At 44.0% G+C, this 24,954-nt stretch overlaps 1 protein-coding gene across 4 annotated transcripts in view; it reads right to left on the reverse strand.

Moving 5' to 3' along the window:
* Nucleotides 1–24,954, reverse strand: part of NKAIN1 (sodium/potassium transporting ATPase interacting 1) — a gene marked incomplete at its 3' end in the record, with an annotated part of 54,949 nt that overhangs the window by 22,665 nt on the left and 7,330 nt on the right. The window contains exon 1 of one of the 4 annotated variants that reach the window (XM_081920984.1): nt 3,984–4,013. The exons of the other annotated variants lie outside the window; for them this stretch is intronic. Coding sequence (XP_081777110.1) covers nt 3,984–4,010 — 27 coding nt within the window. The 5' untranslated portion in view covers nt 4,011–4,013. Of the gene's footprint in view, nt 1–3,983; nt 4,014–24,954 lie in introns of those variants that run through there. 4 annotated transcript variants of the gene reach the window in all.

Here is a 24,954-nt window from a genome sequence, read left to right on the forward strand (position 1 = left end):
CTACTATAGGGTTAAGGAACCTAGTGTTTGCCCTCCAGATGTTGCTGGACTTCAACTCCCAGCAGCCCAGCCAACATGGCCAATGATTAGGAATTATGGGAGTTGCAGCCCAACAGCATGTTGACTCCCTGGTACTGCTCTACAATTTACCTAACCTGTGTGAGTCTCAAGTCATAAGCCTGCCTTTGCATAACAGGCATACATAGGCCTTTGATGGAAGAGCAGCAGCTGATGTTTTGCATGCTAAACTATACAAGGCCCAGTTCCTGGCATGCCCAGGGATAGCTGAAAAAGATGCCTGTCTGAAACCCTAAGCTTCTGCCAGTCAAAGCCCTTGATGCTGCAATACAGTCAACCAACCACTTTGTCTAAAACTCCAAGTCCATTTGTTATTCCATGTCCATGCTATCGCTACTGCTCAGGACCAGAGCAACCTTGAGATTAATTGCACCCCAATGGACTATTATCCTTGAGCTGTGCTATTTCATTTGCCATATGCCTTGGGCTCGGTGGGGGATTTCATTTAATTAAACTGCACTGGAACTGACATTTCCAAAGCAACAAACCTTCTGGAGCCACCAAAGAGATGCCATGTGCAGTCTCAGCCTCCAAAAACTCTGCTCAACAGGGGTGGCATTAACCCTCAAACTGCCTCGCCGGAGCCCCAGCAATCTTAACAGGAAGGAAGTTCACTAATAAGAGCTGGAACATGATGATATGCAAGCCCAGGCTTACCCAGTCCTGTTCAGTGTATACATGAGGCTGTTGAGCAAAATGATATGATTTGAAGTGTGTTACCATTCCTGTGCTGATACATTGCTTTCCTCCTGAAACATCAGTGTTGCAGTCTTGGTTCCAGTTCTAAAGCAGCCTTCCCCAACCTGGTGCCCTCCAGATGTTTTGGACTACAACTGCTATCACCCCTGACCATTGGATTTGCTGGTGAGGGCTGATGGGAATCATAGTCCAGGGCCTCAACCTGTGGGTCCCCAAATGTTGTTGGACTACAACACCCATCATCCCTGAGCTCTGGTCTTGCTAGCTAGGGGTGATGGGAGTTGTAGTTCACCAACATCTGGGGACCCACAGGTTGAGAAAGGCTGGTCCAGGCCATCTGGAGGTCTACAGGTTGGTAAGATGATGAAAGCTGAGCCCGAAACAAAGATCGTCAGATCTTATGACAGGAGGCTGGGACTGATATTCATTAATTGTCTCAGTTTGGCTTCTTTGAGTTTATCCAACTTCACAATCTGGGGTTGCTGCTAGGGATGAGCAAATCAGTTTAATAATTATACTTTCACACTGACGTGAACTCTCTCAGCTTTACCACTTTTCATTAATGTTTTGTAAACACATTTATTACATCTGCATATGATCACTCCATTCAGTACGCTAGATGCCACTGTTGTGCATTCTGTGAAACTCTGAATGTACATCACAATATTCAGATGCCCCTTAGCTTATTTTTAATACATTGTGACCCATGCTGGGAACTGTTTTAACTGAGCACTTGGAAATAAACAAAGAGTAACAGTTTGATGTTCTAATTTGGCTGATATAGGCTTCCCTTTGTCAGCCTTTATAGAGGAGGTGATGTTCACGAACCTCCAGCAAGTATTGAGGGGGTGAAACTGACCAGAATTCTGCTTTTGGCCAAAGCTCTCTGTGACACCCCGAAGAAAATAGGAGATCAGGCAAAACATGCTTACCCTTCACCACTCTTTTGAGTCCCTGTTAGTCAATGCCCCAGCTAAATACCGTATTTTTTGCTCTATAAGACTCACTTGTGTGTGTGCGTCTTGTGAAGTGAATGCAGGCTGCGCAGCTATCCCAGAAGCCAGAACAGCAAGAGGGATTGCTGTTTTCACTGCGCAGCGATCCCTCTTGATGTTCTGGCTTCTGAGATTCAGAATATTTTTTTTCTTGTTTTCCTCATCCAAAAACTAGGTGCGTCCTGTGGTCTGGTGCGTCTTATAGAGCAAAAAATAGGGTATATGATGCTGATGCAAAAATACTTTGGATATTGCTGTTATTATAACACAATTAAAAGGCTGGAGTCTTCATTGTCACCCAAGCAAAGGGAGAGTCCACGCTTGTACACATGCTGCAAACCAGTTTTCTCAAAGCAGGAAATTAGGTTTGTCTGGCATGATTTGTTCTTAATAAATCCATGCTGGCTACTGATAATAATCCCTCTGTTTCCGCAGGGTGATTGCCAGTTAATTGTTTTTATTTGCACTATCATTTTTGCAACGGGGTGTCATACAGCTGGTTTGTACATGGCGTTAAACGATATTTTAATATAAACTAGGCTTTAAGCAAGCACAAGCGCTCTGCTTCTCCCTTGGCTCTTGACCGCATCATGCAAGAGAGGAGAGGTGAAGCTCCTGTTTTGCATTCAGAAGGTCCCCGGTTCAATACCTGGCATCTCCAGGTAAGACTGGGAAAACCCTGGTGAACTTCTGCGACTCCTGAGCCAGAAGCCACCTAGAGTGGCTGGGGCAATCCAGTCAGATAGGTGGGGTATAAATAAATTATTACTATTGTTATTATTGTTATTATGGAATAGGACGTCCTTGTTTTCATGTGAGAAATGTTGGGAGGGTATGGAGCTTGCGGCCAGTAAGCATTTATAATATTGTACTACTGTAAATGGTCATGAGTGGAAGTCACACTTGCCTTATGCCGGAAAGACCCTCCCAGAAGACGCAAACGGATTGCTTAATTTGATTTAAATTAAGATGTCTATATTTCCTGATTATCACTTTCTTTAGTAACTGCACTTAAGCCGCTGACAATTAAGCTTCCCTTAACTTGCAGGTGACGTTTATTCATGCATGAATACTAATGTGCTCATGCATTAATGCAACGGGTCCTAGACAAGCAAGCAGCAAGGATGCTCCCCTCTTTCACCTTGAGGCCTCAAGTTGAACACATGAAGCTATGCTATACACTGAGGTCCATTTTTATCTATTCACGATGGGCAAGTAGATCTCCAAGGACTTTCTGAGCCCTGCTACCTGTGACCCTTTGCTCAGGGACCTGTGGCTCTCCAGTGTTGGATTAAAACTCCTATCAGCCCCAGCCAGCATGGCCAATGGAAATTGTGCAAGGGCTGCCAACATAGCATCAGTGTGCCTACCAGCACCTATGGTGCAAGCAAACAGTTTCTTTTGATATTCCCTCAGAAATCCATGGTGCACAAGAGACTGAATGTTCTTCTTATCTCCCATCTGCACTGGTTCAGCCTCTCCCACATTGAACACGTGCCCCTAAAGCAAGCCCACATCATTTTGTGGTTCTGCCATGTGGTAGCCATTTTGTGGTATGTTACACACACACAAACGGCAGCCATTTTGTGCTGCGCTACAGCCTATGCTGGGTTGGCAAACCTCCCACTCTCGCCTCAGCAATCCCATAGCACTTCCCACAACAGTTGGCTATGGTGAAGTTAAAAACCAATTACTTGATTAAGGTAATTAAAATTTATGCTCCAATTAATCTTGTCAATGAAGGTGAGGATTTTTTTTTTAACCACGTCCTTTAAATATTACAACCTATAATATATATTTAAAAACAACTACTACTACTACTGGTAACAAGCACCACATCAGAAGAGGTAATCTATGCTGTGTGAGAGAAAATGTGCTCCTCTTCTAAGGCCACCTCCATACTATATATTTAAAGCACTATGATACGACTTTAAACACTCACGATTTACACCAAAGAATTCTGGGAGCTGGAGTTTAAGAGAGTTATTGGGCAACCCCTCACCACTTCACAGCGCCACAACTCTCAAGAGTGCATTAGCAATCAATCCCTCTTCACAGGGAACTTTGGGAACTGTAGTTCTGTGAGGGGAATAGAGGTCTCCTAAGAGCTCTCAGCACCTGTAACAAACTACAGCTCCCAGAATTCTTTGGAGGAAGCCATGACTGTTTAAAGTACTGGACTTTTAGGGGGGAATGCAGAAATTCGCTCACCCACATGACCTGCATTGCCACTAGCATGCATTGCAATAGCCGCTTATCATCTGGCCACTAGTCGGCAGAAGCAGCCAATCACCCACCAAATTACCACAGCAACAGCCAGTCAACACCAGCCCTTGATGCAGCCACCAATAACACACCCAATAGCCACTGACAATCTCCGGCTCATGGCAGCAGCCAATCACACGTGTCCCCTATGGACTATCCCATGTATAAGATGACCCCATTTTTTTTACCTTATTTCTAAATAAATAAAACCTTGTCTTATACACAGAAAGGATGGTAGTACTTTAAATGAATGGTGTGACTGCAGTCATAAGCCTCAATCCTATACCCACCTTGTTCCTATCGATTTATTCGTAAAGATATTTGTATACGACCATGTCATAAAAGATTTGTCAGAGCAGGGGTTTTTTCCCCACTAGTAGGAACATAAAACCATACAATAAAAACCATTAAAGAAGGGTTGTTGTTTTTGGGATTGGAGGGAATTCCTGCTTGGGAAGTTGTCCACTGTCACCACCCCTTCACTGCACCTGACGGTACTGACCCGTGGTACCAGCAAGCATGTGTATACACACACACACACTTGACATCGACATGCAGACAAAAGCCCTTTGTGTGCTCAGAGAAGTGGGCTGAAGCCTACACACTCCAAGTATAATGATCAAAGGGCTCCCGGCTCCCCCTGCCCCAGCCGCGTCTGCAGAGGATCCGTGCCCTCTCTGCTGCCTTTTGTTCGCCTCTTTGAATTAAATATAATTAGCTGCTGCAGCCTGCAGAAAGATATTCGGTTTGTATTTGCACAGGGAGATCCTTACTGATCCAGCCCTCCCTCCTTCCCTCTGAAGTAAGATGGTGTGTGTGTGTGTGTGTGTGTGTGTGTGTGTGTGTATTCAGCCTTTTTTTCTTCCACAAAACTTTGGTGAGGTCTGCCCATATCTGTCCTTAAGAACATAGGAAGCTAAGAAACCAGAGGCCTTTCTCCTGGGCATAGTCGGCCAATTGGTGTTAAAGAAGGATAGAACTTTATGTACGCTACAGCAGCAGCAAGAATACTCATCGCAAAGCATTGGAAGACACAAGACCTACCCACTCTGGAAGAATGGCAGATGCAAGTAATGGACTATATGGAACTGGCGGAAATGACTGGCAGAATCCGAGACCAGGGAGAAGAGTTGGTGGAAGAAGATTGGAGGAAATTTAAATTTACAGAAACATTGTAAAATTTTTGAATGTTAATGACATTGAAATGAACTGAAGGGGTTCTAGCAACAAGGTAAAAAATAAGATTGGATTGATAATAGATAAATTAATTGGCTATGAATTTGCTGAACTAATTTTTAAAAGGGATACAAAAAAGGGAGATGTGAGGAAGTCAGGAAAATAAGTGAATCAAAGATGAGAAATTAAAAGAGGGATTTTTGTGTTTTCTTTTAATGTGTTTTTTCTTTTCTTTTCTGTTTTTCTTTTTTCTTTTTCTCTAAGTTAAATTTTTGTATTTTTTGTACTTTATAATTTTATATTTTTGTGTATGTGTTTTTTCTTCTTTCCGTTTGTTGTTATACTTAAAACTTAATAAAATATTACTTTTAAAAAAAAGAACATAGGAAGATGCCTGGCATTGAGTCGGACCATTCGTGCATGCAACTTAGTTTTTTCTATGCCAGTGGTCTCCAACTGGTCCATTCTTAAGATGCACCTCTCACTCACAATCTACAAAGTGGGACTCCCTTTTCACATTTTTCATTTCAGTTTATACTTACCATATTTTTCTGTGTATAACACGCCCCCCATGTATAAGACGCCCCCTATTTTTGGGGACTCCAAATTTAGAAAATGGTGGGAGATTACCCAGAGTTGTTGAGCTTTTGGGGGGTGGGGCACAGAGCTGTTCAGCTTCTTTAGGGGCAGATTGTATCGTATGGCCCCTCGCCGACAGAAGACGCCAATCGCCCATCATCCAATTGCCGCAGTGACAGCCAATCAACATCAGCCCCGATAACATGCCCAATAGCCAATGACAATCTCCGGCTTGCGACAGCAACCAATCCCACCCCCCCATGCACTATCCATGCATAAGACGACCCCCAATTTTTAACATAATTTTAAAAGAAAAAAGCCTCGTCTTATACAGTGGTACCTCGGCTTAAGAACTTAATTCGTTCTGGAGGTCTGTTCTTAACCTGAAACTGTTCTTAACCTGAAGCACCACTTTAGCTAATGGGGCCTCCTGCTGCTTCTGCGCTGCCGGAGCAGAATTTCTGTTCTCATCCTGAAGCAAAGTTCTTAACCTGAGGTACTATTTCTGGGTTAGCGGAGTCTGTAACCTGAGGCACCACTGTACACTGAAAAGTACGGTAATAATGCTAATAAGGCACACTGTTAATCCTAAAACGGCAATTCACAGAGCAGTGTACCTTAGGCATTACTACTAAACAAAAAGGAGCGGTTTTACACTTAGCAGACAGGGTGAAAAGCTACTGGAAACCAGTGGTTTTGCATTCTGGAAGAAGTCTTTAAAGTCATAGAAACAGACTAGAAAGTGAACAGAGTGCCCTTGTTATATATGGAGCTATGCCTTTAGTGAGGCATCGATACAGGAATGTGGGGCATGTGGTTGGCCAGAAATAAGCATTTTATTCTTAAAAAGGCCCATGCCTTTCTCCTAACATATTACAGCACTCAAGCCAAACCATTAAAATTAGTGGTTCACCAGAACATGTCTTAACCCAGACATCACATGTAGTTCTTCTCCTTTGGTCTAATCAGCTTTAGCTGGAATCCAAGATGGCAGCAAAAACTGTGCTGCAACCCACCTGCTGTAGCTTTGCTACCCGCTTGTGTGTCCCAACCAACTGATTGAAGACTTATGGTCTACACCAATTGGCAGTGGCTCTACAGGATTTCAGACAATGTTCTCTCCCAGCGCCACCTGGAGATGCCTGGGATTGAACTTGGGACCTTCAGCACACAAAGCAGATGCTCTGTCACAGAGCTACAGATGTTATTTAGTGAGCATTTGTTCTAATTTGTTAGCGGGGAGATTATACAACAATGAGCATTCATTCTTATTTGCCTGCAGGGTGTTTCTACATTTCCCCATTAGTTATCCCACCTGTTTGAAAGCATTCCCCTGTCACTTTCCTAACTGCAGAAAGTCTGTCTGATTTTAAAGTGGACTTTTTTTTTAAAAAAAGAGAGAAGCACTTTGATCCACCTTAACTGCACAAATCTAAGTTGCCTAGTATAAACTTGAAACCCTCCCACAAAATACTGACACATCTAGAGACACCCGATACCATTAGGACCCATCGGAGCATCTCTGAGTAAGCAGAGCCCCGTGACATGCATTCCCACCTCACAAGCCTTGGGAAGATGAAAAGCTTTGCTGTTTGGCCCGTCACACTGAAGATCAGCTTTTGCACGGCTCATTGGACAATGCTGGAGGCAAGTGCTGGCTAAAGGGATGTGTTTATCTCAGCTCACAACTATCTAAGCTTGTTTTAGAACTGGTTGTGGGGAGAGAGAGAGAGAGAGAGAGAGAGAGAGAGAGAGAGAGAGAGAGAGAGAGAGAGAGAAGGGAAAGCTGTTAAATGTGGACAATATTTGCCCTTCTCTGGATAGACACACACACTGGTAAGCTTCTGGTGTGTTTGTTGCTGTTCAGGTGAGGTTATTAAGATGAGTGATGGGGGTAGGGAGAGAAATTTCACTCTCAATGCTTCTCCCCCCCCCCCCTCCGAGCTCCATGCAGTGGATTCCCACAGAAAATCCACCTGTCTGTTTGGGCCTCCTCTGGTTTTCATTTGCCCTTCAATTTTGGCAATTGCTCACAAGACCCCGAATGCCTCCATGCACTGTTTTTCTTTTCTCAGGCACAGAGTTCTTGCTGTCCAGGAAGGACTCAATCATTGGCGTAAATGGCTTCTCACAGCATTCGTAGCATTTGTTAACAGTAGTGGTACTTCTTACTTGCCCTCCAGTCCAAGATCCAAGGGTGAGTTACATCATATAAAGGACACAACTAAAGCAGTAAAAATTTCCCACCCCATCCATAATCCCAAGGTCAACAATCCATACAACACAATACAGGGAGGAAACCAGGATCAATTTTCAAAGGCCAAAGTAAACAAGTGTGTCTTCAGCAACTGATAGCAATTATTTGAAATTTTATTCCATTCCATTGATTATTATTATTATTACAGTGGCACCTTGGAAGCCAAATGCCTTGGCTCCCGAACAAATCAACTCCCAAACCATCAAAACCCGGAAGTGAGCGTCCCGGTTTGCAAACGATTTTCGGAAGCCAAACATCCGGCGCTGCTTCCGATGGGCTGCAAGATGTTCCTGCAGCCAATCGGAAGCCGTGCTTTGGTTTTGAAATTGTTCCAGGAGTCGAGCGGACTCACAAAATGCATTCTGTTCGAGAACCAAGGTATGACTGTACTAATTTATGAATTGGTTCCTCAGATTTCACAATACAGTAAAACATATACGAAACAATGTCATATATAAAAGCGCCATCAAATCTAGTACAGGAAGGGTGGGTAAACTCCAGCTCTCAGGCGACATTTGGTCCTCACCATTTGGCCCGAGAAGTTGTTTCAGGCAAGTCACGCCCACCTGCCTTACACCTGACATCAGGACTTTCAGAAGGACTATATCTGAGTGGCAAGCCACTGCTCTACATGCAGAGGATCCTATGTTCAGTCCTCAGCATATCCATGTAGGCCTGAGAGAAACCACTGCCTAACACCACTGCTTCTTTGAAACAAAGAGGCAAGGTCGGCCCAAGACATTTTAGACCCAAGATAGATCTGAAAATGGCATCCCGCTCACAGGGAAGAAAAGGTGAGGGAAGATCTACACCAGGAACCAGGGGGAAGGGAGGGACTGACATTGGGGTCTGTTGCCCCAGCGGATCCTGCTGCCTGAGGCAGTTACCTCAACTTGCCTCAGGGTGGGTGGGCCAACCCTGCAAAGAGGAACATCAAAAGCCATTTCTTCACCCATTATGGGTATTTGCTGCTTAAAGACATCAAGTTTTAAATCCCACTGGGCATGTCCAAATCCTTTTAGGGGAGCCCAGAAGTAGCTCTTTGGATTCCAGCCCACGAGTCTAATTTACAATCCTGGCTCACAAAACACTCCAGATGCTGTTCCGGAGGGAAGGTTCGCTGAAATTATAAGTGAGAGTGGATGAGAGTGGCTCTTTCCTTGATGTAAATTTAATCCAGGATGTTCATATTTCAGTGATACAGATACTTACTAAATGCCTGTCAGAGGTTAATGGGTTAAGAGAGAGAGAGAGAGAGAGAGAGAGAGAGAGAGAGAGAGAGAGAGAGAGAATTTGCTCAGTTGACCAGTCAAATGTTTTGTTTTGTTTATTTATTGCATTTATTTCCTCCCAAGGAGCTCAAGGAAGTATAAATGCATCAATCACTCACAGTGGCGTAGCGTGGGTTGTCAGCACCCGGGGCAAGGCAAGTAATTTGCACCCCCTAACCTGTGGATTTGTGCCCCCTAACCCTAACCCCCAGATGTTGCGCCTGGTGCGGCCGCCCCCCCTGCACCCCCCACGCTACGCCACTGATCACTCATCACCCAACAACCATGTGAGGTAAGTTAGACTGAGAAACACTGGCTGGCCCAAGGCTAAACTTCGGGGCCGAGTGGGGATTTGAACCTTGGCCTCCCAGGTTTGATGCTTCATAGGGTTGCTTAGAAGATAAAATACTGGGGGTGGGGAAGAACCACGTATGCCACTTTGTGGAGGGTGGGACATAAAATGTAATAAATGAATAATAAACTGTTTCTGGGTTTGTCCCTGATGGCTACAGGACTAGAAGGCAGGCAGGCCTTGCTCTTCCCCTTGCTAGCAGATGATATGACAATGACATTAAAAATATAAGCTGCCCCATACACAGGGGCTTTCTTGGTTTCATGTAATATGTGGCACAGCAGGCTAGAGGTGGAAAACCTTTTTCAGCTCAAGGGCAATATTCTCTTCTGAGCAACCTTCTCAGTTGGGGGTGGGGCCAGAGGCAAAAGTGGGTGGAGAAATAATACGCTGCATGTCTATCCTATAAGGAAAAAATAAAAAATTGTGAATTTCTGCCTGCTTGGAAGTTGCTTATTGAAGCCACAGCCTGTTGAATGGGTAAAGGTAAAGGTACCCCTGACTGTTAGTTCCAGTCATGGAGGACTCTGGGATTGCACACTCATCTCTCTCTATAGGCCAAGGGAGCCGGCGTTTGTATTATTATTATTATTATTATTATTATTATTATTATTATTAATTACCCCACCCATCTGGTTGGGTTTCACCAGCCACTCTGGTCGGCTTCCAGCAAAATATTAAAAAACAACAATGCATCAAATATTAAAAGCTTCCCTAAACTGGACTGCCTTCAGATGTCTTCTAAAAGTCAAATAGTTGTTTATTTCTTTGACATCTGGTGGGAGGGCGTTCCACAGGGTGGGCACCACCACCGAGAAGGCTCGCTGCCTGGTTCCCTGTAACTTCGCTTCTCACAGTGAGAGAACCGCCAGAAGGCCCTCGGCACTGGACCTCAGTGTCAGGGCTGAACAATGGGGGTTCAGTGTACAAAATTAGCCAGGGGACAGGCACGTTTTGTGACTTGTGCTGGTCCAATTGCAACCACATGGAGATCTCTGGACACCAGGATGGCGAATGGGGAAAGCAAAATGTCCCTTTGGGAAGGATCTGAAATATTTTCCTTGAAGCTTGCATTAGTTTTATTCTGGGTTGTTTTATCTGATGTTTTAATGTGCTTTGAGATTTGTTCTTTAAAATATACAGTGGTATAGAAATGGAATGAACAACAGCCACAACAAATCCAATGGGGAGGCAGGAACAGCTCCTAGACATTCCATTGCGGTGACTGCAGCCTAGGTTTAAGGTGCCATTTGGCGATTAGATTACCGTATTTTTGCTCCATAAGACGCACCTGACCATAAGACGTACCTAGTTTTTAAAGGAGGAAAACAAAAACAAAAATATTCTGAACAAAACAGTGGGTGTATGATTTTTGTGGTTCGTGCTGTGGCCACAGACATGTGATCTGATGGTGAGTTTGGGGTGATCCAATGCAAAAATCCTGAGGATCCATGTGGATCCGTGCTTTGTAACCACATTTTTGCACCACTGCAGCCCCAGGAAACAGTGGATGCGTGATTTTTTTTTGGTGCAGGCTGTAGCCATGGACATGCCATGTGATCTGATGGTGAATTTGGGGTGGTCCAATGTAAAAATCCTGAGGATCCATGGGCTTTTACCTCCCCACTCCCAGGCAGCCTCCGCTAGCGTCAGTTATCTCTCTTCAGATCCCACCGATCAGCTGTTTCCTTTCAACACTCCCTTCCCTCTTGTTTGCCTTAGTGTCTTTTCCTTAGCTGGAGCAGTTTTTTGCTCCTCCTTTTCTTCTAATTTTCTTCTAATTTCTCTCCTTATTGCTTTAGTCTTCCTGTCCCTCCCCCCTTGCAAGTTTGCTGTCTTTACCTCCCCCCTCCCAGGCAGCCTCCTTTATCTCTAGCATCCCTTATCTCTCTCCCCGATCAGCAAACGATCAGCGGTTTTGTTTCAACACCCACTTCCTTCTTTAAAAAAAAAAGCATGATCTGCTTTTCGCCCCTGGGCAATTCAGCGCCAGGGACCACGTATTCACCCCATAAGACGCACGGACATTTCCCCTTACTTTTTAGGAAGAACAAAGTGTGTCTTATGGAGTGAAAAATACGGTATATATCTGAGTTTCTAACACTGACCAGGTTCTAAGCATACTCACACAGTCCTCTCCAATCCTCCATTCGGACAAGCAAGAAACATGGTTGGAGTTCAAGGACACATTCTAGCAAGGCAAAAATATTTGGGGTATAAAGCAGATCCAGCAAGGGGCATTGCTTGTGTATAGAGTCCTGAGGTCTGCAAGGCCACATTTGGCTCCCGGACCTGAGGTTCCTCACACCAGAAGTAGGCAGGTAAATGACCAGTCCGCTGAGAATGCATGGCTAGTCCCACAATTGGCATGCCAGCCCTATGTGAGGGATCAGATACAAGATTGCTTGGACTACAGATGGGGTGGGGGAGATAGTGAGAGCAAGGAAGACTGGAATAAATTATCATTGTTTGAAGGAAAAAGAGATCATTAATTTAAATTGCTCTGAGAAATAGTATAGACAGTTGCAGCTGGTAAGGTAGAAATGAGATGATCTTAATGTGCATGCAGTAGAGCAGAACTTTGCAAAACAGCTATTCTTGGAAATAAGGCAGATAAATTACGGGGATGTCAGAGAGAGAGAGAGAGAGAGAGAGAGAGAGAGAGAGAGAGAGAGAGAGAGAGAGAGAGAGAGAGAGAAATTAAATACTATACCTAAAGTGAAAAGACTGGGATGATAATTATCTGTACAAAATAATGCAGATTATAATACAAATTTTACATGTAACCTTGTGCATCAGAAAAACCCATCCCAATAAAAGATTGCTGGTTTGTTATTTATTTATTTAAAAAAGAAAAGAAAAAAACGCTCTCTGATGTGATAAGAGATGTTAATACAACCAAGCTGAAGATAATTCAGCTATCTACTTTTTGCATTACTTTTGCATGCCCGAAAGGCCTTTAATCTGGTGGAACAGAACTTTTAACAGAGTTGTCATTGATACATTTGCACAGCAACGGTTCCCATTGATTTATTGCTCCCCTAAGGTGAGAGTTATGATCAACAATAACTCCCGCTATTAGCGAAGTGAGGTGCTGATATTAGCTGTGCAGTCAGAATGGAGCTGCTCAGAAATGAGAGCATGCTTAGAGGTTCCTCTTCTGCCTCCTCCCCCTCAAAAAAGAAAAGAAAAACGAGAGAGAGCAGCCGAATGAACATTGAGCATGCTGAATGACCACAAAATGCTGAGCTTCCTTTGATGTGTAAGCTGGGGGGGGAGGGGGGACCTGGATGGGGGTATGGCATCAGCTATCACAGAAGAAATTATTGTGTTACTGGAACTACTGATGGGTGACTCTGTCAATATAGGCTTCCTCTCGGTTTTGCATCTCCCCCTTCTTGCTGATACACACACACACACACACACACACACGTACCTTGGAAGCAGAACAGAATCCATTCCGGAAGTCTGTTAGACTTCTAAAATGTTCAGAAACCAAGGTGTGGCTTCCAATTGGCTGCAGGAAGCTCATGTAGCCAATCAGAAGTCGCAGAAGCTGTGCCAGACATTTGGGTTCCAAAGAACATTTGAAAAGTGGAACACTCACTTCCGGATTTGCGGTGTTCAGGAGCCAAAACACTTGACTCATAAGTCGTTTGCCAACCAAGGTACAATTCTCTCTCTCTCTCTCTCTCTCTCTCTCTCTCTGTGTGTGTGTTTGTGTATAAAAATAATGCTTACTAGAACAAGACCTCTAAGCTGTTTACAGTAGACGGTCTAATATATTCATGAAAAATACCTAAAACACACACACACACACACACTATATGAGAAACATTTTAAAACATCAAACAAAACCAGTAACCTCATAACACTGATACTTGCTAAAATCACATAAAAATTAACACACTTGGGTAGGTTTGCTGGAAGAAAAAAACGTCAAAAACAATGGTGTGAAGACACCAGCCCAATATTGATGGGCAAGTTGTTTCAAAGTGTTGGTGGTGCCACTCTAAAGGATCAACTTCTTGCAAGTGTGGAAGGATCATTAAGCCGCACTTGTAAAACTGCCACTTCTGTAAATCTAAGCAGTTTGACCGGAACATTTGCACATCACTTTAAAAAAATGAAGTCCTCATGAAATATAATTAGTTTTAGTCTGAACTTCTCCCAGTAAGCACGTTTGTATTCCTTTTTATGAACACTTTACCCTACTATATACATTTTGGAACACATTACTTGGCTGGAGAACTGCACTGTAAACATCAGAGAAGTGTGACTTTGAAAGGACAGCTAATGGATAGTCCTTAAGTCCTCATGAAAATTATTCAGCATTTTAGTTCAAATTTCTTTGAATATACACATTTTTTGCATACGATTTTGCAAAAGGTGCTCACTTTTTGCAAAGCAAGTTCTCCAAAGTTAACACATTTCTGCATGTCACCTTCACTAATATATGCATTTATATGCAAACTTTATAACTTAGCATATCCATTTTTTTGCACATTATTCGGCCGGAGAACGGTGTCACAAAATTCAAGTAAGCGCAAATGTTCGGTTCATTTGCTAGCTTGCCTCTAATTAAGAACTGAAGCAAATTTCTCTCCCATCCCTGGATGTGGGGCCTATGCTTTTTTAATAGATAAATGTGATCAAGTGAATTAAGATATTGGAAAATGAATCCACACTATAAAATGAACGCACAATTGAGTTGAGCACATTTTGGGTTATCAGAAAAATGCAATCGAACCAGAATTTCTACATGGCTCCAGTAAAGCTTTCTTATAGAGAAACACGAGATAAAAATAAGCAGAAAGTTTTCGTGTTCTAGAAATCAAGCATTTTTATTGTAACTGGGAATGCTTTCGGATATTACAAGGGATGTTATTAAATTTGAAAGATCAAAGGTTCGATCGTCTCTTAGTGAAAGGAAGCCTATTGGTGGTGTTGTTAAAGTAACAGCAATATTTAGGGGTGTGGCTTGCTAGCTAACCATGCAGGAGAATCTGCAGGAATTACTGGGGTTGCTGTAGGACAGCAATCACAGGAAGACACCAAATATTTTTATTTCCTCGTTTACTCGGTTAATTTATATCCGCTCACCTTCCTCCCAGAGGAGCGTAGGGTACTCCCTTTAATTGAAGCTTATTCCAGACAAGGTAATTTGATCTGTAGTGAGTGAGGTTGCACTGTTTGTAGTTTGGAAGTGCCATAATAATAATAATAATAATAATAATAATAATAATAATAATAATAATAATTTATCTATTTATACCCTGCCCATCTGGCTGGGTTTCCCCAGCCACTCTGGGCAGCTCCCAACAGAAAATTAAAAGAACAATAAAACATCAAACATTAAAAACTTCCCTAAGCAGGGCTGCCTTCAGATGTCTTCGAAAAGTCAGAGAGTTGTTTATTTCCTTGACATCTGATGGGAGGGCGTTCCACAGGGCGGGCGCCAATACTGAGAAGGCCCTCTGACACTTGTGGCTTCCCCCAAAATTCCTGGGGAGTGTAGTTTGCCAAAAGTGTTGAAAGGTGTTTGGAGACTCCCAGAGTGGTTTAACAAGAAATCCCACTTCTCAGGGAACTCTGGGAACTAACATTCCTGCAGAAGTCAAAGTTCTAACCTCCCAGCTGCAGCTCTTCTTTGACATGCCCCCCCAAACAAGGCACTTGCAAATCAGCTGTTGTGCAAAACCATGGTTTTTCTATGTCCCAATCAGCAGAGAATGCATGCAGTACATGCAGCATGCAGTGCAAAAAGAATGTCAGCCCCACGATTCCCAGCAAGGGATCCTTGTGGATTTTCATGGCATACCCTTCCCAAAGACTCCATCGAAACACAGGCTACTACATCCTTCTTCATGGGCAGTTCACAAAAATGGCACCCTCCCTGTGGAACGCCCTCCCTTCGGATGTCAAGGAGATAAACAGCTATACAACTTTCAGAAGACATTTGAAGGCAGCCCTGTTTTGGGAAGTTTTCAATGTTTGATGTTTTATTATGTTTTTCTATATGCTGTAAGCTGCCCAAGGTGGCTGGGAAAACCTAGCCACATGGGCGGGATATTAATAACAACAACAACAAGAACAACAACAACATTTTTTTATTTGTAACCTGCCCTCCCCGGCCAAAGCCGGGCTCAGAGCGGCTAACAAGTAAAAATAGCACAGTGTACATAAAATCACACAATCAATTAATTAAAATACATTCTAAAATCAAGTCAGAATCAACCATTAGGTTAGAGTTCTATGAGGATTACAGAAGGAGAGAGGGGGTCACTGTGCCTTGGCCAAAGGCCTGGTGGAACAGCTCTGTCTTGCAGCCCCTGTGGAAAGATGTCAAATCCTGCAGGGCCCTAGCCTCTTGTGACAGAGTGTTCCACCAGATCGGGGCCACAGCCAAAAAAGCCCTGGCTCTGGTCGAGGCCAGCCTAACCTCCCTGTGCCCCGGGATCTCCAAGACGTTTTTATTTGAAGACCATAAGGTCCTTCATAGGATATACAGTGGTACCTTGGGTTAAGAACTTATTTTGTTCCGGAGGTCCGTTCTTAACCTGAAACTGTTCTTAACCTGAGGTACCTCTTTAGCTAATGGGGCCTCCCGCTGCCACCATGCTGATGCCGTGTGATTTCTGTTCTCATCCTGAACCAAAGTTCTTAACCCAAGGTACTGTTTCTGGGTTAGCAGAGTCTGTAACCTGAGGTACCACTACCTGGAAAGGTGGTCCCATAGGTACGAGGAAATAATAAAATCATCATCATCATCATCATCATCCTCACACAATGAATGCTTCCTGAGATAGCCACCAGAAAAATGTCTAAACAAAATTTTGAACCCGATCAGTTTGACTGGTATTGCACAATGTTATGAAAACAAGGCATTTTCATAAATGATCTCTGTGGAAAAGCTATAGTTGTGGGAAATTCCCCAATCATCACCAGAAAGCAAGTGCAACAGGAAGACTCTCTTTGAAAGCTGCAAAACGAAATCCTGAAGACTATTCAAATCAAGAGAAATAGCATCCGGCCACCACCCGGCCTCATTTCTGCGAGGCCCACAGGGAGCCCGTTCTCTTCTTCATTTGAGCATCTCGAGACAACACAGTAAATCTTTGGGTTGACAGTTCTGGCAAACTCTCAGACCATATTCAGTGCAAGGAATGGGGAGACAATGAAGCAAGATAGCCAGTTGCTCAAACAGGGCTCTGACTAAATCAACCAGCATGGCCACAGGAACAGGCATTATTAGCAACAGATTGCAAAAGAAGGACTGCAGGGGTGCGAAACACTGATCCAAATCAGCCATCCCACATCTCATACCAAGATGCCAAGAGATCCAGCAAGCATCCACCACCAGCAGTTAAAAGCACCTTTGTTCACCCAGGCATATAATTAATTTCTTTTTAGGTTAGGCCTTTTAAGGTTTCAGGCACACTGCTTTATTGTGTTTTAAAAGGAATTTTAAAGTAGTTGATCTTTTGTAGTACACTGCCTTAATTCATGTGTGCAAGGGAGTATATACTTTTTTAAAAATAAGACAAAGACACTTTAAATTTATTGATTATTATTTATTTATCTAATTTGTATACCGCCCATCACCCAAATATCACAGGGCAGTTCACAATGTAAAAATACAAAATGAGAACAAAACATAGGTAAAGGTAAAGGGACCCCTGAACATTAGGTCCAGTCGTGACCGACTCTGGGGTTGCGGCGCTCATCTTGCTTTATTGGCCGAGGGAGCTGGTGTACAGCTTCCGGGTCATGTGGCCAGCATGACTAAGCTGCTTCTGGCGAACCAGAGCAGTGCACCGATACGCAGTTTACCTTCCCACTGGAGTGGTACCTATTTATCTACTTGCTCTTTGTCATGCTTTTGAACAGCTAGGTTGGCAGGAGCAGGGACCGAGCAACGGGAGCTCACTCCGTCGCATGGATTCGAACCGCCGACCTTCTGATCGGCAAGTCCTAGGCTCTGTGGTTTAACCCACAGCACCACCCGTGTCCCTGAACAAAACATATACCACCCTATATCCGGAGGTCTCAGGGCGTTTCACAGGGTTAATTTGGCATAGACTTCTTCACACCCACTTTGAGTCAGAGAACTGAGTAAGAACCTTGCTTAGGAAAATCTAAGGCCCACATATGGGGAAAGGGTGGCAGTTTAGTGGTAGAGCATCTACTTTGTAGGCAAAAGGGGAGATCTGGGATAGCTCACTCGGTAGAGCACGAGACTCTTAATCCCAGGGTCATGGGTTCGAGTCACACATGCATTGCAAGGGGTTGGACTAGATGACCCTTGGGGTCCCTTCCAATTCTATGACCTCAGGTTCGATCCCTGGCAACACCAAGTAGAGTTGGGAGAGAATCCAGTCTGCAATTCTGGACAGGCACTGCCAGTTAGTTTAGAAAATATTGAACTAGGTGGATCAATGGTCAGTATGATAGCTTCCTAAGTTGAGGCTTGATGTCTTTCCCTGTTGACTTGCACAGGGAAATGAGAAACTGGCTACATCTTTATTATTCTTATTGCTTAAATGGAACCAATGGAGGGAAAATTGAAAAATATTATAATCTTAGAATATCTAACTATGAAGATACATAAAATGAAAGGGTTTAAGGTCAGTGAGAAGGAGGAGGATTTGTTTGAGAAGATATAAAATTATTTGGACAGGTTTGACCAATTTGGAGCAATTAAAATGTTAAAAGTTAAATAAACCTTGTGGAGGGAGGAGTGTTAAGAATTGTACATATGGTCGATTTGAATATGTTATTATTGATTATGTATACCCAATGTATCAGCCGCCTGGGGGGTTTCACTGTTTGTTTTCACCGTGTTTTGGTTGTTGGTTAAATAAATAATAAATTGCTTAACAGCATTAGATTCAATTTCCCCGCAATTTCTGTCACCTTCCAAGGGGATAGAAACCCACCAAATTTCAGACAGATAAGGATAGCAACTTTCCTTGCACTTTCCTGTGCAAGGAAAGTCTTTAGGTAGAAAGATTTGCTCCCCTCCTAGTGTTTTGGAAGAATAAGCATGAAAATGACATACATCATACAGACATCCCCAGGTAAACAACTTGCAACATTTCGGATACACAGGTGCAGAGCTTAGGGAACTGTGATGTACAAAAAGCAGCCTGCATATTTGTTTTTGATTTATGCTCAGTTGACAGCAACGGATCCATTCCTCCAACATCCCTCCAAACACAGAGCACTGTGATCAGAAGTGAAAAGAGGCCCCCCCCCGGTCAAAGTTATTCCCTGGTTGGAAACTAGAGCTGCCAGTCAAAATCAACTCTTTCCTGAAGGAAAAGGCATCGATTTTCACAGGCGCACTACTGTCACTCAGAATTGGGGCGTTTCCAGGCAGCCACTATTTTCGGGCAGGATTCAGGCACATACCTGTACAAGCATATTCAAGTTGAACAATTATAGTTGACCGGGAAGTCTCATGCAACAAACCTTCTTCTCCAAAAGATTGGTTGCAGGTGGGGTCTCCTGGAGAGGAGGGGACTTAAGACAGCTGTAGCTAGGTGAGGACTTTCAGTCTTGTCAACTGATTCATGAGGTAAGACGTACCACAGATGAGCTGCTATGCTCATTACGCCTGACACACTGCCAAGTTGGTGAAGATTGTATCTTTGCTAACAAAGAGTTAACTCCAACTTAGAATGGTGTGATTTACTGCTGACAGAAAGTGTTGAAAGAATGCAGTGGAAAGGATAAGAAAGCACTTGCAACGATGCAACATTGTTTAACTTCTCTGAAAATGAATAGAAATGGCTGGTCATTAAATAGCCAATATTGACTAATCTCCCTCCAAATAAATGAGGAGAAATTCTCAGTAGACAGGTGTCAGGCGGCAGAGGATCCAACCCCCACGGCAGGTGGCCAGGAACGGATAAGACAAGGAAAAGTCCTTACCACCTGCTTTTTATTCAATATTTACAGAGAGAGGATTGGGAATGCAGCCTCTTAGAATAATGGTGTTGTCTCTCCCACTTCCTCATTCATCACTTCTACAGGTGCTGCTACATGCCCTCTGCCTTTGAGCTCTTTGCTCTCCTACTTTCAATGCTCGCCGGTTTCTGGGAGAGAGGGGATGTCTAGAATGCTTTCTAGAGACGCTGTGTCCATCAGCTGTCACCCCCTGGTGCTTCCATTTCTTCCTCCTCCTCTCCCATTATTTCCCAGCTTTTCTCCTCATCTGCCTCTGAGCTGTGATATCCCTCAAACCCCTGTTGTAATTCTAAACCGTCATCTTCTTCTCTGGAAGGATCAGGCTGGGGAAGCGGCCGCCACCATTCCTCCTCTGCCTAGTCCCTGACAACAGGTTGCATGGAAGCACCTTTGTCCACAAAGCTTGGGGAAGAACCCCAGGTTGGCAACTTTGGAGGATGTCCGTGTTGCTTCAGAGTATTCCAAAGCAGCACACTTCAAGTTTGGGATTCATCCAAACACTTTCCCTTCTCTCTGTGGATTTCATTGTCATGTACAACTAAGAAGAAGAAGAAGAAGAAGAAGAAGAGTTTGGATTTGATATCCCGCTTTATCACTACCCAAAGGAGTCTCAAAGCGGCTAACATTCTCCTTTCCCTTCCTCCCCCACAACAAACACTCTGTGAGGTGAGTGGGGCTGAGAGACTTCAAAGAAGTGTGACTGGCCCAAGGTCACCCAGCAGCTGCATGTGGAGGAGCGGGGAAGCGAACCCGGTTCACTAGATTACGAGTCCACCGCTCTTAACCACTACACCACACTGGCTCTCTTTAGACATTTGTACCCCACATGGGAAATACATGCGTTCCCAAGGAATCCTCTTATAGCAGCAATGTCCAACAGGTCAATCGATTGACAGGTCGATCTCTGAATGACTGCGGTCGATCGTGGTCGATCACGGGCTCCCTTATCATCGCTGGCTCCACCCCCCACTGCCGCCAGAATGTAGTGCTGCTCCTGCTTGTTATTAGTGGTGTAGTTTTACAGTGATTTTAGCGCTCCTTCTCCCCGTAAAAAGCGGAGTAACTCTAGCATCTTCTCAAAAAAGCTCAACCACTGTGGGGTTCCCTAAAGAAAGCTCAACAACTTTGGCCTACCCTAAAAGAAGCTCAACAACTTTGGTCTCCCCCCCGCCCCGCCTTGGCAAAGGGTAGACCCAAGGGGGAGGAGGACCATGGCTTGTTATTACACCCGACTGTGAGTTTGACCTGGCAGGGCCCCCTGAGAAAATTGAGGAGAGACTGGCAGGCCTGTGGAAATTGATGGACAGACTTTGGGAATGTTTTGTACGGAGGTGCGGAAATGGCGTCTGTCTATCCTGATATGGCTCTTGGAGGAGTGCAAAATCCACACAGGATATAACAACGTTTGTTTTCAACCCGCTTGTGGAGACTACCAGAGAACACAAAGAAAGGAATATATGATAACAAGAAGATGAGGAAAATAACAAGGAGAATATTGAACAGAACTGTGAATACTATTTTGACAGAACTGTGTACATTAAAGCAGCAGCAAGAGTGATGTTTGGATCCCTTTCTGATCTCGAAGCATGGGTACCAACAAAAATTTAAAAATTTGGCTGTGTAATTTGGAATTAATGTGATTTGGAATTAATGTGATTTGATTGGCCTGTTAATAAATTTTTAAAAAAAGACAAAGGGTAGACCACTGCCAGTTGCCTTATACTGGGAGTAGATCGCAGTCTCTAGGGAGTTGGGTATGCAACTTCTTAAATATCTACTAGCCATGATAATTTTGCTCTTTTAAGTGGAGATGCCAGACATGCAAGGAATGCTTCAAACACAGCACAAAGTTTAACCATGGAAATCGCTCCCACAAGAGGCAGCGATGGCCACCAACTTGAACAGCTTACAAAGAGGACAAATTCACAGAGGATATAAATGGATACTAACCTTGACACCAAAGGCAGTGCACTTATGAAGACCCCTTGCTATGGAATCACAAATGGTGCTCAGGTCTTGGTCTGTGGGCTTCCCACACAGACAGCTACTGGAAGAACAGGATGCTGGACTTGGTGAGCCATTGGCCCAATTCAGGGAGACTCTTCTGACCTTCTTAGGACACCGCAGTTGCCACCACAGACCCCACAGCCAACCTTCTCCCTCCAGCAGCTGCAGCTTCCCCCCTACCCAAAGAAATATCTCGGCCTTCCATCCCGAGTGCCGTTTGTCAGCTCCAAACATGATTTCCATGGCAACCATGCAAATGTGGAAGCATTCCATAATCATTAGGGAGAGGGGCTGAGCAGTATAAACAGTGACTGCAGTAGATTACATGCCTATTATGAACAGTCGCGGCTCCTGAGCACTGGTAATTATACCTAATTGTGCATTTAATTGTGTAATTGAAAACTCACATATAGAAGAATCTAGGCTCCCTTCTCTCTCTGCCCCAATCCCCAATCTATGGAGAAAGGCAACTTGATCCGATCTCTTGGCCTACCGCCCTGTTGTCCTGCAGCGGCTGCCACAAATTGATACATATATTGCAAGAGGTTGTCTTCTGCCTGCCTAGCTATTCAGCAATTGCTATAAATAAGGATGGAGTTTCCGGGTCAGGAGCACTGAGATCATCAAGGTCCATGACCAGGTCACTGAGATCAATGGACAGACTCTATTCAGAATATGACAAAGTTCTAGCCTTCTTGGCTGTGCTTTGATGCCACAGCTGGAGGCGATGAAACTTCTGAATTCCAGTTGCTGGAAGCCACAGGAGGAGAGAGGGCTCTGGTGCTTGGGTCCTGCTTGCAGGTTTCCCACAGGCCTCTGGTTGGCCAATGTGAGAACAGGATGCCATTGGCCTGATCCAGCAAGCTCTTCTTAAGCTCTTAGGGGGGGAAAGTTATTGGAAAGAATAAGCCATGTCAGAATGAAATTTTTCTTCTTGGATAGTACAAGTGACACATTTTGAAAAGGTCACCTTGGCTGCGCCAAGTAACAAACAGCCACATTATTATTGCCATTGTCACTAATATCTCTGGGTACCACGTCTACGCAGACATCAGTACTGGGGAACCTCTGGTCTCCAGGCCTAAGCCGAGACCATCCCCATTGTTCAGCCTGGACACTGAGGTCCAGCTCCGAGGGCCTTCTGGCAGTTCCCTCCCTGCGAGAAGCAAAGTTGCATAGAACCAGGCAGAGGGCCTTCTCGGTAGTGGCACCCGCCCTGTGGAACACTCTCCCATCAGATGTCAAAGAAATAAAAAACTATCTGATTTTTAGATGACATCTGAAGGTAGCCCTGTTTAGGGAGGTTTTTAATGTTTGATGTTTTATTGTATTTTTAATATTCTGTTGGGAGCCGCCCAAAGTGACTGGGGAAACCCAGCCAGAATTATTATTATTATTATTGGTCAAATCATGCCTACCTGCCCTACACCTGGCTAATAAAGGCATAGCTTCCCCTGCCAAAAGTAGGATTTGCATGCACCATCTTTGCAAGTGCCACCATGATCATGGAAATGTTGCAAGAGCCGGCAACCAGGTGACTGGAACTGCTTGCAAAGGCCAATACATGCGCCTGCATGGTTTGAAATTGAATCCCGAGGGCAAAGAAGAACAATGCTTCACCCAAAATCATGGAGAATGACAGATGGATGGGTTCAGCTGATTGACAAAATGGGCTGCAGGGACTGGGGGACCAAAAACATCTATTCCATTGGTTAGAAATATAAAATGTGAATAATGTAAAGTGGGGTATTTGTTGTTGAGTTGACATGTCTTAAAATATTTACAAGTATTTTTAAAAAGCCATTTCCAAGTGGAGCATTGGTTTGGTATAGAACTTAAACCACACTCAGTGGAGTAGTATCAGAGAACAGGTCTATCCTTTCTGGAAGATGGGGTGAGATGTAGGTAGGCTACACTTGTGTTCCAAGTTCCCCACTATCCCTTCTTTCTCCGTGAATAGACCTGCTGTAAGTTTGGTGGGATGGTGCTTGGGGAATGTTTACAATTTTATTCAGATTTTGGACACACTGCAAATGATTAACACACCAGATTTAGCATGCCTGATGAGCTGTGCACATAAAAACATTTGCTTCCCAGGGATAGCCAACTGCAGAAAGTTAATTACAACTTGGACTTTAGATCTGACTGGCGTTACATCCAATTTCAATTGCTCAATTTCATTTGTACAGCATCGATCCATTATGCTAGCAGTTTAATTTTATGAGACAATGCATTTCTAAAAATGGCAGATTTGCTGCGAAAAAATATAGAGCAGGGGGGATGTGTCTACGCCACATTATGGTTCAGAAGCATGCACGACAGACTGTAATTTCAAGACGCAAATGACAACAGATTTAAAAGGAACACAGAGGAGCTGTAGTGAAAATTTATCCCATTTTTCCTCCAAGGAGTTAAGGGCACCATCAAGTGTGCATTGTTCCCCACCAAACACCATCATGCTCTCAATGGCACTGTGCATGGCTGAGATTCACGCAGAAAGCTTCATGGACAAATGGGAACTGAATCCGTGTCTCCCCAGTCCAGCTTACTAACCACGACCATAGTGGCACTCCTTAAAGGCAGGGTTTAACATCCTGCACTTCATCTGACATGTAGGAAGTTCAATCCTGCTTTGTGCATTATTCCCCCCCCCCCCATGCTGGTGGGCCAACTTTGACAGGTGGGTGGAACCAACCACCTGCCAATCACCTGGTGCCAATATGACATCAGATTGCGGATAGGTGGGTGATCCCCAGAGGAGGAAGAACTTCCCATCAGTGTTCAAAATTAGCATTTTGCACTTGGCTGTTGACCACTTGCAACCAAATGAAGATGTGTGGGCACCTGACATCACTACAGTGGTACTTCGGGTTAAGTACTTAATTCGTTCCGGAGGTCCGTACTTAACCTGAAACTGTTCTTAACCTGAAGCACCACTTTAGCTAACCTGTTGCCACCACGCCGTCGGAGCACGATTTCTGTTCTCATCCTGAAGCAAAGTTCTTAACCCGAGGTACTATTTCTGGGTTAGGGGAGTCTGTAACCTGAAGTGTCTGTAATCCAAGGTACGACTGTATCTTGGGATTATTGGATCTTGACTGCTTTCACACACATTAATACCACATCCTGTAGAATTCTATCAGTTATATTCTATCAGTGCAATTGGAATGAATTTCTGGAACCAAATTGCTTTTTCTGTGTGCAGCCTGAGCAGGAGCAGTCACCATTAAGGCAAAGAGGTCAGAATATGCCAATATATACGTGGACTGCCCCTTGATCAAGTGGCTTTTCTTCTTTAAGTTA

The sequence above is a fragment of the Podarcis melisellensis genome (genome assembly GCF_964234715.1).
Source record: "Podarcis melisellensis genome assembly, chromosome: 8".
NCBI lineage: Eukaryota > Metazoa > Chordata > Lepidosauria > Squamata > Lacertidae > Podarcis > Podarcis melisellensis.